This window comes from Dermacentor variabilis, chromosome 5, assembly GCF_050947875.1.
Source record: "Dermacentor variabilis isolate Ectoservices chromosome 5, ASM5094787v1, whole genome shotgun sequence".
In the NCBI taxonomy this organism is placed as follows: Eukaryota; Metazoa; Arthropoda; class Arachnida; order Ixodida; family Ixodidae; genus Dermacentor; species Dermacentor variabilis.
The window spans coordinates 46,840,215-46,859,424 of NC_134572.1; the positions used below are offsets into that span (position 1 = coordinate 46,840,215).

The 19,210-nt window shown below is 43.6% G+C and overlaps 1 protein-coding gene across 1 annotated transcript in view; it reads right to left on the bottom strand.

The window, feature by feature from the left end:
• Window positions 1–511: 511 nt before the first annotated feature.
• Window positions 512–19,210, bottom strand: part of MED16 (mediator complex subunit 16) — a 61,725-nt gene continuing 43,026 nt past the window's right edge. The window contains exons 19-22 of the mRNA XM_075692357.1: window positions 16,516–16,602; window positions 15,678–15,743; window positions 7,019–7,208; window positions 512–697 (exon numbers count right to left, since the gene is read on the bottom strand). Of these exons, the coding sequence (XP_075548472.1) occupies window positions 583–697; window positions 7,019–7,208; window positions 15,678–15,743; window positions 16,516–16,602 (458 nt within the window). The 3' untranslated portion in view covers window positions 512–582. The remainder of the gene's footprint in view (window positions 698–7,018; window positions 7,209–15,677; window positions 15,744–16,515; window positions 16,603–19,210) is intronic.

Below are 19,210 nucleotides of genomic sequence, written 5' to 3' on the forward strand. Positions count from 1 at the left end.
TTGCATTTGAGTATGTGTAAGGTAGCAGACCAGATTCGTAGGCTGTTAACACCCCAGCATCAGCACAATGGGTGACAAGAGCCGCAAGGAAGGACGAACATTAGCCGAAACTAAGTGCAAAACAAGTACAACTTCATCAAAAGGGTTGAGAGAAACCTGCAAAGTGTGCTCTTCGCGCCTACAAAATAATTCTGGTGGCACTCGTGGCACCCTGAAAACAGAAGCTTTGTTCTGGCCATTATGTCGTGTCTGCTAACAATCAGTCGTACGCATCATCTGCCTAGATGCTATTTAAAGTTAGTTACTAAGAAAATTAGACAATTCCCATTTCTGCAGCTTTGCCAAGATTGCTTCAATAGTACATTGCTATGTACCTGTCTATAACCAATATAGCCAAAGTGAGATTTTGTTGCAGTTGGTCTTTAAGTAGATGGACTTTGACACGAAGCCAAATGATAACATTTACTGGCTAAACACAGTAGATTCAGGTTCAACAGGAAACGAGCAGAAATATAGTAAGATGCATTTTAATTTACAATGAGTGGAAGTATGTACAAGGGATGAATAGCAAATGATCCGTCGCTAGGCAACAAGCCTCCACTGGCCTCCACAGGGACAAAACCGCACCCACCGCTGTTCCCAGGCTCGAATCGTGCCTGCCTTCACTCCAGGTCGCACCATTGACATGGAGAAGCACCTGCAAATTGGAGTGACAACAGTTTAATCTGCTAACTCAGTTGATGTGATATGAGCTGTGTTGTATCAACTGATCTCAACTGATTTGCATGAATACAGTAGACTCAAAGGTACCATGACAATTTGTTCATCTTATCAGAAGTTTGTCTTATCAGAAGAATAATTGGTGACACGACTAGGTACATCCAGATATCTTACTTCAAAACGGTAAATGAAGTACGCTTAAAACGGGGAAAAAATGGAATAAAAAGTGCATACTTAGCTGAACTTAATAGAAAACTGTTTTCAAGCGGTACTCTTGCTTGGTTATAGTTCGTGACAGATGTTTGGCACTTCTGTGCAAATCGGCAAGCAGCCACAAATGATGTCATCTCACCTAATGACCTTAAAAATCCTTCTGTGCCTTTGTGCTGCTGGAAAACGTTAATTAGGAGTTAAAGCAGACATCCGCTGCCTCACAGGTCATTGGTGCGGGCTCTGAGCTAGCCGAAATATGAAGGAATGCACTGAGTGCGCGGCAAAGCAACGCAACCTAGAGGAAAGTCTAGGTGACATTGAGCGAAGTGGGGAAGGAGAAACGAGGCAAAGCATTGCAGAAAAGGAAGGTAGGCATAGGCGCACTGGGTTGACCTCCTCTGGCAGTTGCTACACGCTTCGTTTGCAATACGGATGTACTGGGTTCGTCTCATGATAACATCGTCTTCGCGCACCATACACCGTGTGTGCGAGTGAAAGCGGGCGACAATGAGCCAACGATGGCGGCTCAATCTTGCGTGCACAAAGGAGGGAAGGGGGGGGGGGGGCGTCATCTTCCGTCGCGTGCATGGCACCGAGGAGGGGAGGCCGCGCTCGGTCACGTGGGCTTTATCTTGAACACGATTCACTTTGTTAATTTTTTATACTCACGTTCATTATATAGGGGTTCTACCGTATGACAGTACAAGAGTTCAATTAAATTCTGCGGTTTTACATGCGATATCCCCAACACGATTAAGGCCGGGCGACATGGAGCAAAATTTCACTACAAACTTCGCATGGCAAAAGTAGTCGCTGCGGCATGCCGCCGATTGTTCACTGGCTTTGGCTACATGGAGCAAAAAAACAGGCAGACACCACTGCACATTTACCGCACAGCTGCCAGCGATGCCAGATTCTATGAAAGTGCTTTGTAAAACAGAAAAGTTATAGAAAGGGCTTTCATTTTACTATTTGTTGTCAACTGCAAAGCAATTAGAAAAATATGTTTCAAACATGCATTTACAAATTATTTCCTCTTTTTGTGCGCTCTACCAAAAGTTGGCTGGGCGAATTTTTTTTTCGACCAAGCTAGGTCGGCAGCAGCTGTCAAATTTTTTTACACCGGCCATCGGACTTTCGCTGTTGGGTGAAGTTTATTGCTTTGACACCAGTTTTTCATCTTATGCAACCCGGCCTTTACGAGGCATGCCGTAGGGGGAAATCCAAATTAATTTTGACCTCCTGGGGTTCTTTAACGTGCACTTCAATGCCCAATACGCAGGGCGTTTCTGCATTTCACCCTGATAGAAATGCGGCACTGCGGCCGAGATGTGATCACACACCCTCAGGCTTAGCAGCGCAATGCCAAAGCCACTACACCACCACAGCAGGTGTGTAACAGTACAGCTCCAAGACTAATAGCACCACACTAAGCAGTTCCTGGGGATGCTATTAAGTGCTCCTCATTATGAAATTCATGTGAGAAAAAAAATCAAGGCGGCATTGCACTTCAGCTGACTTAACCTTTTCAGCATCACCAACATACTGGTACATTTCCAAGTTTCTGTACCGCAGTGTTCTTTTTGACATTCATTTTGTCAGGTAGGAATGTGAGGACCCCATCAAGAGAGCATTTGCCATTACCTGTATCATATTTTTCATTTCTCCACAACCAAAAACAAACCTTTATGTTCATTTTATAATATCCCAGAAAAACAAACTATGTTGGGGGTGCGCCACCTCCAAAAAATCCAGACTCTGAAAGGGTTAAAAGACTGCCTGCAGCTGCTATCTTGCTTTCCACAGCTGTTCTTTGATAAGGCTTTGCTATAGCAGCAGCAGTTATATTACGGAATATAGACTACTCATTTCTACAAGACTTAACTAATGTAAACTGCCTGTGAACCACACTAATGAATAGCTATCAGAATATGGTACAATTAAAGTTAAGTTTTCAGGAATACTACAAAAGAACTACTATAAAGTCTAGGCATACTGTATCAGTATAGCTGTACTACTTCAAGTCAAGCTTATTCATCTATACCAACCGACAATGGCCAGGAAAACATGATCTGTGGGTGTTAAACTTACAAATGCACAGTTAATTAGTGAGAATGTGGTTTATTTGTTATCGTACACTTTACTGATTATAGTGGCACTGTAGAAGGTGATTGATACATGAAACAAACCCATATTGTACAATGCTGTCACCTAGTAGCCAATGTAACCACGATAGTACCTCAACAAGTGAAGGCTTGAAATTAACCATAAATAATTTAGTGTCAGCCTGCTACACATTAGAAGAAATTGACAAGCATGACACAGGCAGGTAGGCACCGCACCATGACACAGTATTGCAGCAGGGCCAGGGCTCATCCGTACATTGAGCAAAATGAGCTAGCAGACTTTGCTGCAGTTCTCAGCCCTCCTGCATAATGAAGCAAACTTAGTCACATTTGACCATGACATTGCAAAGCATGCGTTCACTAAAAAACTTTCACAAAATGGGCTTGCTTCAAATAGCAACTACTTTCTAATTTACGACTTCAAGGCCTTTAAAGACCCTGGTGAAGTTGACGCATGGATATTGGACCTGCCTGACCACTCAGTATAGCTTCACTAATGCAGATGTGAATACCTGCCGGTGCATTAGGCAGAGAGTAAAAATGTTGAGGAAAATCTCCAATTTCAATCTGACCTTACATTTCATGCACAATATCGGGCATTGGGGCCACCACTGGAAGCATCATCGCTGCAATTATTCTTGCATCGAAAGTAGGATTATGTGACGTCGCTTCGCCGCGGTGAGAGCATGCAATATTATCCCACAATTTAGGAGGTTTATTTCATTTTCATTGTTCAAAAACGTCCACTGTCATTGTGTAGTACTGACTGCCGTATTAGAACAGAAAAAAGTCACTTGGGGCCTTGTAAATGCTTTCTATAATATGCTCATCATGGAATATATCCAGCCAAGGCAGGGATTCGTTCTTGTTCTGGTCAGATTATTCCTTCAGAATGCAGTGATAAGACTTGACTTGTGCAAAAGTAAGCTGGTCAGAGATTTTTTTTACAATGTGTAAATGTTAGAGATCACTCCTCTCAACTTCATTAACTTGTCAAAGGCTGATGATGCAGCCAAGTTACAGATGGTGATAGTGTCTGCCGTAGTGAAAAAAAAAAAGTGCAGTAGTCTTCCGTTAATTAGACTCCGGTTAACTCGATTTTTCAGTTAATTCGATCCCAACCAGAGGTCCCGTACTTATGTAGGTCCAAACTTTTGTTATTGATATCCTAAATTTGGCCTTTGCCGGATAATTCAAACTTGAACAGTAAGCATGCATGTGCCTGACACCTATAGTGACTCCAATACGGACCCCTATAGTGACTCCAATATGGACCCCTTTACTGGTAGCATCCGTATCGTCTGAGCTTCGGGGACAGTAAATGCATTGAACACGCGTCATCTCCTGACGAAAACGTCCATTTTCAGCCTGCTCAAAGAAAATTTTCAAGCAATAGTGGTAGCTCACAATGTTTGATTAGAGTATTTACCCAATTATAATGCGGCTTATATTTTTTTCTGCAAGATAATTGGGCCGAAAACCGCGTTCGCGTCATCTGCATGCTTCACCGCACAAGACAGCTATATTGCAATGAAGCTGACTTGAAAGGCCGCTTTAGCTCGGGTGCTGCTATCTAAATACACGTAAAAGGAGAATTCGTTTTTCTCAGCAACCACTGCACCAAGTTTGACGAGGTTTGTTCCATTTAAAAGGAAAACTTAAAATTTAGTGACTGTTGGTTTCGAAATTTTTATTTAGGTTGTCAATTTTTATTAAAAATCGAAAATTTTCAGAATACAAAACTATCAAGTTTACAACTCTAACTCAAAAGGAAAAATCATATGGATAGTACATCTAAAACAGAGAAAATTCATATGTTCCCCATGAATCTAAAAAAATCCAGTAATATGGAAATACAGCTTTTGCAGAACCCTTGAACACAACGTAACAAATTCACGTCAGATATAAATTGACATATCCAATTTGTCCGCATTGAATGCTCTAATGGATGCCGTTTACAGAACCACCATATCTGTTCTTGATGCAGAGCTATTAATTTATAAACTTTGTGTGTCCATCTTTTTTGAACTTGAGAATTCTTCAAAGTTCTTTTAACAAAATTCAGGCTCTAAATCAAAATTCTGCTTGCAACAGCCATTAGAATTTAACTTTCTCAAATGCAACAAATTTCATTAAAATCGGTCCACGGGTTACCTAAGAAAAGTGTTTTTCCGTTTTACATGTATTTGAATAGGCCTCATTGGAGTTCGTCCTGAGCTAAAGCTTCCTCTTACGGAAACCGGCCACTGTTGTGCAACACATATTAGACCCTTGCCCATTTTTCTTGCTAAAAAATTGTATGTGCATTAGATTTCTACATCATTTAGGGCATTTAATGTTATCTCCAAGTTGGTTTTCTTTAGTTTGCCCGCCTGATAATTCGATCAATTTGACTGGTCCCGTCAGCTTCAAATTAATGATGACGATGATGATGATCCTCTGTACAAATGGCACATACCCACCGTGGGAGAGTAGCCAAGAATTGGGCAGTTTGAAGAAAAATGAATAAAAATAAGTAATTTATGACAAAAAAGAAAATATGGGAAGATGTACTCTGCTCGGTGTTTTAATTATTACAATTGAATGTTTTAGGAGAGCAGTCAATTGGAATCAAGTACTATATAAAGTTTTTCCCTGCCATGCAAACATTCTGGTGGCTGTACTCGAGTGTGGAAGTTCCATACAGAAGCAAAACGAGAACGTTCAGGCTGAGGCCAAGCTTGTTTAAGGGCACTCAAGCACCCTTTTTCTTACTGAGGAGAATAGTCGACATTCAAGGAGGAAGCGATTGATTGTTTCTGGTTCCTCGCACTGTATACACAAAGGAGATGCTGCCAAACCAGCCCTGTGTGCATAGAAATTTAGTGTCGGGATGGCAGCAGCATAGCTTTCTTAATGTAATCTCTAATTTGCATGTTGGGCAGCATTTATGGTTCCAAGAGAATGGAGGTCGAATGTATTTTATTAGTTTTCTCATCTTTCTTTTTAGCAGCACAAATAAATATGGCCTTGCCTGCTACATAATACAAACATAAAACAAAATACATAAATTTTGCATGACAAAGCAAAAATATGAACATTCCTCTCTTTGAAGTTTCGAAGTCATCTGCTATGCTAAAAACAGAAAACTACAGCAAGCTATCTTCTGCATTATCGTGCACTGGAGCTCACACGAACATGGCACGATACGCTTCTTATGCAGGGTAATGAAGGCACATGCTGATTCCTAAGGCTCGGCATTGTACTGGCGATAAAACATAAGAAAGCCACTACAGAGGTTTATTTACCAACGATATTGGTGGTAAGTTAAGTGAGAAGGACACCTGCAGCATCAAGTTACGCAAATAATGAAGCCACATTTCTTGGACGTAGGTGGCCAAAGATAACAATCGGACTGGTCGAAACTATGTGAACACAGGTGTATACTCACATTTTCCATCTTAAAGAAAGAAAACTAAATAAAATTAACCGTACCAGTAAATTCCGAACATCTACAACACGGTCCCTTCACATGTTCAGGCCAACCAAAGGCTGTCAATTTACAAGATCTGTTGCTGTGCCACACACATGACTGGCTGCATTAGTCACACATACTTCATTTCATGTAGTCAAACACATCACTCTTGCAAGTGGAACTTGTTTCGTAGATGTATTTACATGCTTAATATTTCTCATAGGGATCAAATGACCATCGAGCTTCTGTAGAAGCTACCATCCTTTCTATTTTTGCAATAGTACGTAGAGCAAAATCTGGCCCAAATCGGCACGGCGGAAAAGAAAGCATGCAACAGCGCTGAAGCAGACGCTCCGGCACGTGATGCAAGTTAACACAGCATTCAGGCTCTGACGGCAGGTGGTGCCGCAGTATGTCCTCACGCCCAACAGCAAACAAAACCTGGCAAGAGCATTCTAGTTCAGTTCTCGTCAGCACGTTTAGGATCACGTAACAGCCAACATGCCTGGTGCAGTGTCTTGCTGAAGAAGGGTTCGTTCCCAGGCTAATGTGCCGCACAATGTCCATCTTGCTTGGCATAGACACGGACCCTTCCACAGGGTGCAGCTTAGAAGGCACATGCAGAAAGTCTGCAGTTGTGCCAAACTCAAACTGCATGGGCAGTGAATTCAGGAAGAACGCAGGGCTCGCCACACCTGCATGTTACAAAAACATATATATAACGAGGCAGGTGTATTTTTTGTGCTTAAACGGGCATAGTAATGATCATCATCATCATTCACTAATCTAAGCCCACTGCAGCAACTACAGCATGAAGACCTCTTCCAGATATTTCAAGATAACCCAGTCCTGCATCACCCCACTCTGTTCTATGTGTTTAAAGGGACACTAAAGGCGAATGTTAAGTCAAGCTGAAGTGACAGGTTAGTGCTCGAGAATCTTTAAGGCATCAATATTATCACTAACAGAGCCTTAGTAATTGAGAAATGAGGTAAATGAAAAACACAATTAGAGACTCCCCCGGGTCATTTAGGTACTTGCCCGAAGGCATTCCTTATTTAAATTCTGTTTGCTCAATTTTTCGGACATGATCCACAAGCATAACAGAAAAATGGTGAATGTGAAGGAAGGTAATGCCATTCAGACTCGGATGGCGATGTGCTTTCTTGACCTTATGAGAACCGTATGGCCACAGTAAAGAAATGTACGTGCCTCTGCAACACCTGACAAAGAAGCGCTGGTGAGGCCTAATAGCCAAGTGACCGTGCCAAAAATTCGCTGTTGGCCAGCATGGTGGTGGGTGGCAAACTATCAGAATAAGTTTACTGCTATTATCGAATGTTAGTATGATTGGCTTACCAGTGATCGGGCTTGAGAACATGCACACAGGTTACACTGAGGGCTGTAGAAGTAGCAGCCAAGTTTGCACACAACGAGCTCACAAACATTGAGCATGCCTACAAAAATCGTCAATGTTGCTTACTGGATGAAAGGTTAATTATGATTATTATGTGGTTTGAAAACATATATACACTTGAAAGAAAGAAAAAGAAAACAAAGCTGATGCTGGCAACTGCCACCGGAAAGCTCATGTGTAGGTAGAAAGCAGCAAGCTGAACTTGCACAACACAGCCTACTGTAATATCCCGAGATTCCCCACCCCCGAAAGGTAACCCACCCCTGTTCTTGACACGATTTTCTAGTCTTTCAAAAACACAGATAGATGACCCACCTCTAACAATACCATTCCCGGCATTCATAATCCTCAAAGAGCCGACCGGCCGGTTCTCTTCGAAGGTGCTGTTTGCCCTCAGCATTCCAGGTGTAATTTTCTAAATTGCAATACTATTCATAAAAACTTTATTTTTGTAATTTACAAACTCAGAAAATATTTAGCTCGCTCACTATTACGATTCTTGTTTGTTGCTGTATTCTCACTCTTTTTCTTGTTTCTGTTCCGTGTTTTGCTGGTACTGTGCTTGCGGTGTACAAGTTACACCTTGCAGCATAGTTGGCCTGATAGTTGGCCTGATAGAAACACGAGTGCTCGAGCACTCGCGTTTGTATCATAGCTCTAAGACTTCCTATACTATGGATCAGAGGACAGAGAGCTTCACAAGTGGCTTGCTTCAGCGGTCCCCCCTTCCGCTGCCCTGCCAACCACGTCGAACACTGTTGTCGGAGGTTGTCGACCTTTTGTTTGAAAGTGACAATGAATGTTCATTCGACGGTTTTGACAACGAATAAATTCAGTGCTAATAAACAAGTGTTTATTCTTTGGCTGCTATACACTTTTCAAGTTTTATTACTGCACACTGAATGTTATCCCACTTCATATTTTCCCTCGATTTTCTCTCGACTTAGGTGGGCTATCTCTCAGGATTTTACGGTAAGCTGCTGGTGTCATGTGGTTAAGGTCGCATGCGACATCTGCACTTTGCAGCAGCACAACGATGAACGACACTCATCGGGCTGCGTGATAGGTAAACACAAGATGCCCCATGACCTCAACCATCACGAAAATTCAAATTGGCTGTACTACAACACTGAGAAAGAGCCTGCAGACTAATCTTCTGTACCGCTGGCATTGCAGAACGTACCGATTACAGTCTACGCTCGTTACAACGGACCCACATAGAACAGACTTTCGGAGCAGACTTTCGGACTCTACTTTAACCTTAGTTTGGTCTGCCTATTTTATTAATGCAACAAAGTTTGCTTTTAATAGACTGTACTCCAATGGACTATCAGCTACAACAGACGAAATTAGTGGAAATTGTTGTAAAAATTGGGTGTATAAAACTAACTTTTGCCATGTCGACACAGATTGGCAACTGACTTGCGAGGGTCAGCCGACGGTCGCAGCTCAATATCTTGCGCACGAGGAAAGCAGGGCAGAAGTGCACCATCTTTCACACGCGAGGTACGAGGGGGAGGCGAGAGAAAGAGGGAGGGGGGTTCTACTCCAGTGGCTGCTGTTAATGGCGTGACCCCGTGGGCGCCGTATCTTGCAAGCGAGCTGCGATGTGAACAAAGTGCACGCCCACACGGGCCTCATCTTACAAGCTATCTGCGATGTGGACAAAGCGCACCCAGTGCCGGTAGCTTCCTATGTGCTGTGCTCCTGACGTTTAGTTCACATTGAAGTGAGAGACAGCACGAAGGTCAATTCGCTCGCCGCTACTGCCACACTTATCTTGCTTAATTTGCTGTCGCAATCGATGCTTCTCCTTTCGGGCGAAACTGAGACTTCTATGTTTGTTTTTACTTTGGACATTCATCATTCTCTCTTTGTAATAAAGTTGCTAGACATTGTGACAAAAGTTTCGGAAGTGAGGTGTCTCAGATATTACAGACTTCAGATAAAACTGACATTTTTTGTCGGATTATCAAGGTCCATTGTAACAAGAGTCGACTGTACTTGGCATTTTTGCATAAAAATAAGGACATCTGAATTAAAGCTTTTTAAATTTAGTGTTTCAAAACATGAAACTACTTCCACATATTCAAGTAAAGGGTCTCTCTCTGTCTGCCTGTCTCTCTCTGAATGTGCGTGTATGTATGCGTGTGCGTGTATGCACATGCGTGCATGCGTGTGTGTGTGTATGAGCGACGCAAATTGTGTAGTACTTTCTGGAATACATGCAGGCGCCAGTGATTACTCTGGAAGCTTCGATGACTCATGTATAAAAGCTAATGTGCTTGACCCGTGGATCAGATTTTCGACAATCATCGACTGTGTTCGCCACTGTCGTTGTCCTTTGAGTGTAGCCTGTTTTCGAGGGCACAAGTTCGCCCAATAAAACATCTTCGTTGTCTCAGGTAGAAGTCAGTGATCTGGGAGCAGGTGTTATAGCCTGCGGCTTGCTCGACGGTCGGGGACGATGACGGTGTTTTCTTCGTGGTTCGGGCTTTGATCACAGCTAACCGGGGGCGTCCAGTACATGAACTCAAAGCACCTCCACCAGATGTCACTTAGTAGTGACGGTGAAGAAAGCAGCAGAACTGTGACTGACGAAACTAGCGTTTTATTGGGCGAACCTCTGCCCTCAAAAACAGGCTACACTCAGAGAAAAAAAAACAGAGGCAAACACATCTGCGAGTCAAGCGCGTCAGTTTTTATACATGAGTGCCATAGAGTGCGTGCCCGTGCCCCTCTCGAGATGGCCGCCATTGCCGCCGCAGCCGCAACGCCGCTTGCACGGCGATGGGGAAGATGACTCCCCATTGTTCCCGAGCCCGCCGGACCGGTTGGTCACGTAGGTCGCCTGAGCGTGACGAGGGACGAGGCTGCTCGGCGAGCGAGGAGAGTGGTTTGGAAGACGGAGCAGCGTGGTCGTGCACCGGGAGACAGCTGCAGATGTGGTCGGCAGGCTGAAATCTCCAGGCCGAAGTCTTCGCCGGTCGATCGACAGATGGTGCAAGTCCGTCAAGATCTTCGGCAGCGAGGTACCAGCAGCCCAACGCTCTTCAGATCGGGATCTCGGCAAGCCCGCCACAGATAAGCCTCGTGTTCCAGCCCACTCTCAGAACTTTCCGCCGGACTCTTTTCTTTAATCGCGTTTCATCTTTCATTTAATTATTCATCGCGTGTTAATTCTTGTACGTTCTCTTAGTGTAGTGTTTGCCGCGTTTATTGTCGCGTGTATTTTTCATTTGTGTCGCATTTTCTTTTTTTTATTTCGCGAGTGTTAGGAGTTCCCACGTGGTGGGCTTTGTGTCACGCGAGTGGTGTCAGGGCATGTGTTGTGTGACCCGCACGCCTTCCGCGAGCTAGGCACCATCCGCTGTAGTTTGTATATTCTTCTTTTAATGATGTCTCGCGCATGATTTTACTTTACTAAATTGAATGCATGTTTGTACGACGCCCTCTGTCTCATGTCTCTGGTTCACGGTCGATCAGGCGTGGACCTTATTGTCGGTCAGCAGTCAAACCCTCAAGAAACGCACGCGGGGTGGGTTTGTTGTCGCCCCATCCCCTGCGGTTCAGAGAGTGCGACTAGCGTTACCCCCAATCCTTGACAATGAGTCATCAAAGATTCCGGAAAAATCGCTGGTGCCCGCTTGTCTTCCAGAAAGTACTACACAATTCACGTTGCTCATACAATCAGATTACGCAAGGTTCGATGACATCAGACAACAGGTAGAAACATCGATTCGCTGTAGTTTGTATATTCTTCTTTTAATGATGTCTCGCGCATGATTTTACTTTATTAAATTGAATGCATGTTTGTACGACGCCCTCCGTCTCATGTCTCTGGTTCACGGTCGATCAGGCGTGGACCTTATTGTCGGTCAGCAGTCAAACCCTCAAGAAACGCACGCGGGGTGGGTTTGTTGTCGCCCCATCCCCTGCGGTTCAGAGAGTGCGACTAGCGTTACCCCCAATCCTTGACAATGAGTCATCAAAGATTCTGGAAAAATCGCTGGTGCCCGCTTGTCTTCCAGAAAGTACTACACAATTCACGTTGCTCATACAATCAGATTACGCAAGGTTCGATGACATCAGACAACAGGTAGAAACATCGATTCGCTGTAGTTTGTATATTCTTCTTTTAATGATGTCTCGCGCATGATTTTACTTTATTAAATTGAATGCATGTTTGTACGACGCCCTCCGTCTCATGTCTCTGGTTCACGGTCGATCAGGCGTGGACCTTATTGTCGGTCAGCAGTCAAACCCTCAAGAAACGCACGCGGGGTGGGTTTGTTGTCGCCCCATCCCCTGCGGTTCAGAGAGTGCGACTAGCGTTACCCCCAATCCTTGACAATGAGTCATCAAAGATTCTGGAAAAATCGCTGGTGCCCGCTTGTCTTCCAGAAAGTACTACACAATTCACGTTGCTCATACAATCAGATTACGCAAGGTTCGATGACATCAGACAACAGGTAGAAACATCGATAACATTCAAGAAACTTACAATACATGCAGGCATGCCCTGCGCTGGACGATAACATTTGTTAAAGGGTGAAACGGGGTCACCCAATAAACAAGTACACATGTCAATATGTATTGCTCCCAATAGCAATGCTCGAGGCTCGACAAGGGACTGATGCACGTCTATGAACAGCGTCCAAAAGGAAATGCCGCTGTACACTGTGTCGCAAAGATGGTGATGGCTACCATGAACAACATTACAGTATCATCCTGTACATTCTCTTCTGATGCAAGGTGGTTTGTTGGCTGTCTGAGAGCCTCCCCCCCCCCCCCCCCATACAGCCTCTGCAAGTAAATACGAGCTGATTCAGCACCAAGCCAGAGCTTGTTGCTGATACGCAACCGACCTGACGAAGCAGGGTCAATTAGGTCTATGGCCAAGGCACAAGGGTCTGCAGGCATGTGCTATACAATAGTACTATTGCAGCGGCATCCTCTGAAAAGAGGAATTGATTAATTTATTAAAAAGAACTGCCCGAACTGAACTGACTACGATGAAAACTCGCCGTTGGCCGATGTGATATGGCCCGCAAGTAAACGTAGAAAGCTTGCTGCTAATATGCTAGAACAAGTGGCCAATTAGCAATTGGTTCTGATATCGCGCAAACGGGTTTTTGATGGCAATTAAAGCACCATTCAAGTTCGTGGGTGACCAGCGCGACAGTATGTGTAAGATCACAAAGTTTCAAACTGCATGTGTAAATGTGTGAATCTGAATGCTTGAACAGGCGTATCCGATATGATTTGCAAGCCTTCCAGTTATTAATTGGTCCTACGTTCGTGCATGCTATGAGGCTTTCCATACAAGCAGCTTTTATAGCCATTCCACCGAGGCAGGAGAGCTTCACAATCAGATCATGATTTCTACAAAGTTTACAGCACTAGTGGCCCACCAGGGCTTCGAAACACAAGGGTCTGCAGGCATGTGCTATACAATAGTACTATTGCAGCGGCATCTTCTTCTGAAGAGAGGAAGTGATTCACTTATTAAAAAGAACTGCTCAAACTGATACTGCCTCAAGGGGCATCTGAAGGGCGACATGATGACAAGCTACAGACTTGTCGACAACTATTGCTAAGCTGCCAGATGCGGCTTTCGCCTCGTTGTGGTCTTTGCGATAGATGGTGTACTGACGAAGAAAGTTTGTATGTGGGGGCTTCAGATGTGTCTCTTGAACACACAGCCACTTTGGTTTATGCTTGTGCAGAAGTTCTGTAATGTCGTCTAGGTTATGAAGAAGTCCTCTAATATCCCATTGTATTATTTGTGTCTCCATAATGGTAAATGTGTTTTGTGCTGTGTGTTTAAGAGATGGAGATTAGCTCACGGGCCATTTCCAGGCGCCGTGACGCGAGGTTTGTCTTTTTTGGAGCAATCACGAGAGTCTCGCCGCTCCTTAGGCACTGGTGGCGCTGTCTGGCTGGTTATTGTGTCCATCACCTCTTGTTAGGCGCTGGACACGTGCTCTCCCGAGCGCTGCGTTTGACATGAGGGCCTCGCCACATCGGACGAGAACTTTGAGGCCACTGGCCCAGAGGTCAATGGTCCCTTATGGGGTGGCAGAACAGCGCTAGCTGTAGCCGCCGGGGGGCCGGAGGGCGTCACTGCTGACTCACTGCATGTGAGCCGGACAGTCGCTGGAAGCCGTTGTGCCGCCGCCCCCTGATGCATCACATCGGCAAAGCTGCTCTTAGGCAGGTATGATAACCGCCTCATGCCTCCTTGAAAGATGTATTTTCTTTGACCTTGATTGTGACAATTTCTTTTTTCCAAGAAGGGCAGGACCACAAGTATGTGGGATGCCCACCATCACAGCTGACACAATGTGGAGTGTTCTGGCCCATTTCAGAGGAATGTTAATTGTGACTACACTTGGTACATGTCAGCCGGTCACGACAGTTCTGTGAACTGAGGCCGAACCTTTGGCACTAAAAGATTCTGAGAGGATTGGGCACGTATCGCCTAACACGAAGTTTGATATACCTGACCTCGATGGACTCGGGAAGGACACTTGAGCCGAAGGTGAGTGTCAGGTGCCTGGTCTGGATTTCTTTGCCATCCCGCCTCATCTTAATTCGTTTATGACATTCTGCTCACTGAAGCCCTCCAAGAGTTTAGCCTCAGTCAGCTTCAGCAAATCATCGTCCGACACAACGCTGCGCGAGTGGTGTTCATAGTATGGTACGGGGTTACTGTTACTTGGGTTTCCCCACATGACAATAGCTTCAGCAGTTTCTCATATTGCTTCTGATCGCAGAGCTCCAAGAGGAGATCATCGATTGCCATCCTAAACACCTTCTAAGCTGGGTCAAAAACTTCAAAGACTGAAAAAAGGAAGGGTGAAATGGCTCGTACTGGTTTGTCTGGTTTTTCAGTGCAAATTACATGGAAACGGGGAAGTTCTAGATTTGGTGTCCAAAAGACTAGAAGACAACTTCAGTGCACCCTCATTTCTGAGGGCGATCAGGGAGTTTAAGGAAAGCATTCTCCATAAGTATAGAAGGAGTTTTTGGTAGCGATACCAACCACCCAACATGGAGCCCAACAGGGGGCTGTGACAGAAGTTCCTGCAAGGGAAGCCCTGCCAACACCAGCCGTACATTGCTGCTATAACCAAATACACCATAACCAAGGCTGGCTAGCCACACAAGGTTAACCCTTCCCGCCGGAGCACTCAGAAGTGAGAAGAAGTGAAGAGAGGACAGGAAAGATTAAAAGTGAGAGATAAAGACAGAGATTGAAGAGGAGGACAGGAAGAGGCGACTGTCGATTTCCTCCAGGCAGGTCAATCTGGAGGTGCCGTCTATGTGAAGCAGAGGCCAAAGAGGTGTGTTGCCTCTGCCGGGGGGGGCCTTAAAGGTTCGAGCACCTGGCATCAGCTCAATCCCCAGGATCCCCCTTTCCCCAGACACTGCTAAACTGCGCACGGCTACACGCAGGAAGGTCCAACCCTCATATGCTCGGGTATATGGTGTCACAACACACTAAACGCCTGCTGACACTGACGTCCCTGTGGGGTACAGCCAAGCTGAAAGTGCATTGCTGGCACCTTTGAGAGAAGCACTAGTTAATAAATGAAACCAACATAATTCATGCAGCCACTGATCAGTGTAATATATGAGCAAAGTGTAACCATGTGTTCTTCTAATTACCTCTGTTAATGAAGCATGACATATTAAGGTTTCATGTCTTATGACATATTACAAGACAAAAAGCCATACTTGCCTTCTGTATGGTTTCCAAGATCGATGGATGGTATGAGTATCTGGCTCGGTAAAAGACAGCACTCATCTGAAATCGACAAATTCCTGTTAGTTCATTGCACTTCCTGGTGCACTGCTACTCAGCGAACGTAGCGCAGCCTACTGCCCAACAAATGACATTCAGTGGGCAGGACCATTGAATGTGTCTTAAAGGAGCCCTGAAACACTTTTCCAACTAATAATACAATGGCCTCACTATTAAAGAGTGCCATCTCACAAATCTCATGTCGCAAATGTTTCTGTTATTGCACCAACATCCGGCTTCCTCTTTTTTTTGTAACCGCTAGCATGCTGGAGGCTACAGAGTGCAGTAAAGAGGGCAGGCAGAGTGCCAGGCAGAATTTTAGTGTCGCGGCTGCACTCCGTGGTGGCCACGGTAGACTACGCTATGCGGCACGTCACTGCCATTTCAGAAGCCACATGCAGCAGACGCGGCTAGGCGCAGTGCAGATTAAATAATTTTTCTGTCTTGAGATGGCAGACATACTTTTCATTTATTTAGCTAAAATTGGCAATTATGTATTACTGACAATGTTCTCACAATCACTAAACCAGGCATTAGTGTTGGTGAGTCCAGTTGCTTTCGATGACGCTGCATGATAACATTGCCAAAGTGAGAGCAAGTAATTTTTTGCTATGTTTGACGGGAGATTGTAAGTTCACTGCTGCATGCAGTGCAGTAATATTTGGCTCACATGTTCACAGCAACCTCTATAATATATAGACATTTTCTTACTATATTCTAATTGTGTTTTAGGGTCCCTTTAATAATTTGCATGCATGCATTTAGCAAGACTTACCTAAAAGAGTTTCGTCAGGTTCAGAACCGTGGTTCAGCAGGGTCTTGGTTAAAAGTTTGAATAAAAGAGAGAGCACATCCACATTGTCTAAAAAGAGATAATAATTGAGAACAAAAGACTTAAATACTACCTAGAAGACAAATGTGGGCAGAATTAATTACATTCATGCATTTCACTTTAGCACCAAAATATTTTATCCAAAGATGTATGGCAAATCCAGCGTGGCAAAGTTGAACGTTCAACTCAGATTACTGTCACAAAACTTTGCACAAATCAACGTTTTGCTACTTCAGACATTGTGACTACTAAGGGTGTGCGATTATTCTAAAATTTCAAATGAGATTGGATATTATACTTTTAATATTCGTGTTCAATTTGAGGACTAAGTAACATATACACTTGCATAAAAGATGCACTCTCATAATAAACACACCCCAACTTTGCTCTTGAAAATTTGGATTTTCGTTTTCCCCTCAAAATAATAGCTCACCCAACTTATCTAGTATGCAGTTCCATGATCGAATGGCTGTGCTGTAGTTTTTCAGAGACTAGAATCTTTTACTGCGGCTCAAGTATTTAAACCAAGCGCACTTAATCTCAAGCTTAAAATATTTAATAATGATGCCACGTGAGAAATGCCATGATCACGTAAACAAAATTCTGCAGCTAACATATACGGGCGGCACATCCACGCTAGCGGCAAACCAGCCGTGGCGGCACACGCTGGCAGAGGCAGTGGGTTCGATGACCGAGAAGCTGACGGCAAAGCCACCATGAGAGTGCACTGCCGTCAAGCATGCGGGAAGAACAGGCTGTGTGTTATCACGGTCACGGTGCAGAGTGGGGTGCAATAAAAATGCTGTTATGGTTTTCAAATAGTATATGTGTATTTTTAGTGCAAAGATAAGTTATATAAAGCATTTTTCAAATCATTATCGTCTTACTTTTCAAGTTTTTCTGTTTCGAAAAAGTGCCTATATAATTTACCACTTTGGTATTTTAGGGGAAAAAAAAGTCTGTTCATTACACGAGTATATGTGGTATTTGAATATTTTCGAACATTCAGTTGAATACGAATTAATTTTTTTTTTATTTAACAATACTGTGAGCCTTTTGCACAGGCCCAAACAAGAAGTGTGTCATAAAGATGTATGTGAGCATGGAAATAAAAGAAAGGAAAAAAGAAGAAAAGAAAAAGGAGGAAACTGCTGTACAACACTTCCATTCAACACAACAAGAAAGTTTCTTTGTTTCCCATGAATCAATAAGGAATAACAAAAGGTGCTAACAATTACAATATTAGACATATGACATTATTGTAGTTAAGGGTGTTCAATAAACTACCACGTTGCAGTGCATTACAATAAGTATAATACATATCATAAAGTAGTATACAAATACATGTGTACAAGTATTCATCCCATGCATTGTATTGTGAACTACACACTCAAGAACTCTCATGCACAATCAAAATATGGCTCCAATTTCGCAACAATGCCATCCACAGAATCTGATTACAATTTCCTTTGGCAATGCATTCCGTATTTCAAATGCTTACAGAAAAAATTAATACTTGAATGTGTCGCAATGCATGGGGTACTGTCTGATGTGTTTATGATGGCAGGTTCTGGCAGAGGGTAGATGCAATGGCTGCACATAGCCTCACTTATTTATATTCATATTGTCATGATACAGCACGAAAAGAAATTTCATGACAGCCATACACTGGCAAACAAGAGTAGGCAGTGCTGCTCGGTTTCGAAACAAATATATTTGAAACAAATCTAATATATTGCTGGCTGTGTGGGAGCAAACACGGTCCTTAGCGTTAGCTTCTATTTAATCTAAGAATGTATGTTTGATTTTCTGCTGAATTTTGCAATAATTTCGTGCTGCTGGCGAAATTTCACCTGGAAAGCACGCTTAGCCACTAGACTTCTAAACTTTACAAGAAAGTTAGCCTCTCAGTAGCGAGGAGCACGGATTTGCAGACAGCGAGGGTGCACTTTATTGCAGCGCCACCCCCAGTCCGAGCTTATCGCTTCACAGTAAATGCAATGAGTGACGGCTGGCACAGGGTCAAATGCCTGAGTTTACGGACATTTGATGTTGTTTAATAAGGCACAGGTGGGTGAGAACAGACAGCTAGTAGGAATTACTCAATTTTCCAAGTTAACATGAGCCAAATACACCATATTTTAGCACAATGGCTTACTAGTCTTATTCTTTACCATTGACAAAGTACTGCGATGTTCCAACCTGTTAAAATAACCGAGCTTGCTAGTGAATGCACGTGCATATCATTATTTGATATTCGATTCCACATCAGAAACTAGATCCGTATTTGAAAATTATTATATCTGCAAAGCCCTAGTGATTACATATGGCTTTCTTAGGTGCCATAAGTTGCACTGAATCTACACACTGACAAACCCATAAAAAATAATAAAGAATGAGACTCGGGGGCTCGTTGTATCAGTCAATTAATTGAACAAAAAGTTTACTACCACATAGTAATGGGGCAAAATCCAAAAATATTGACATACTGAGGCTTCACTTGACATACGTAAATTGGGAAATAATTATTTAAGGCATCTCTTACAAACCCAGCGCAAAGCTTAAAGGAGTACCAACATACCATTTACGACTTGTCATATTTTTTTGTCTTAACTTGAGGTTCAGACCCTCTAGAACT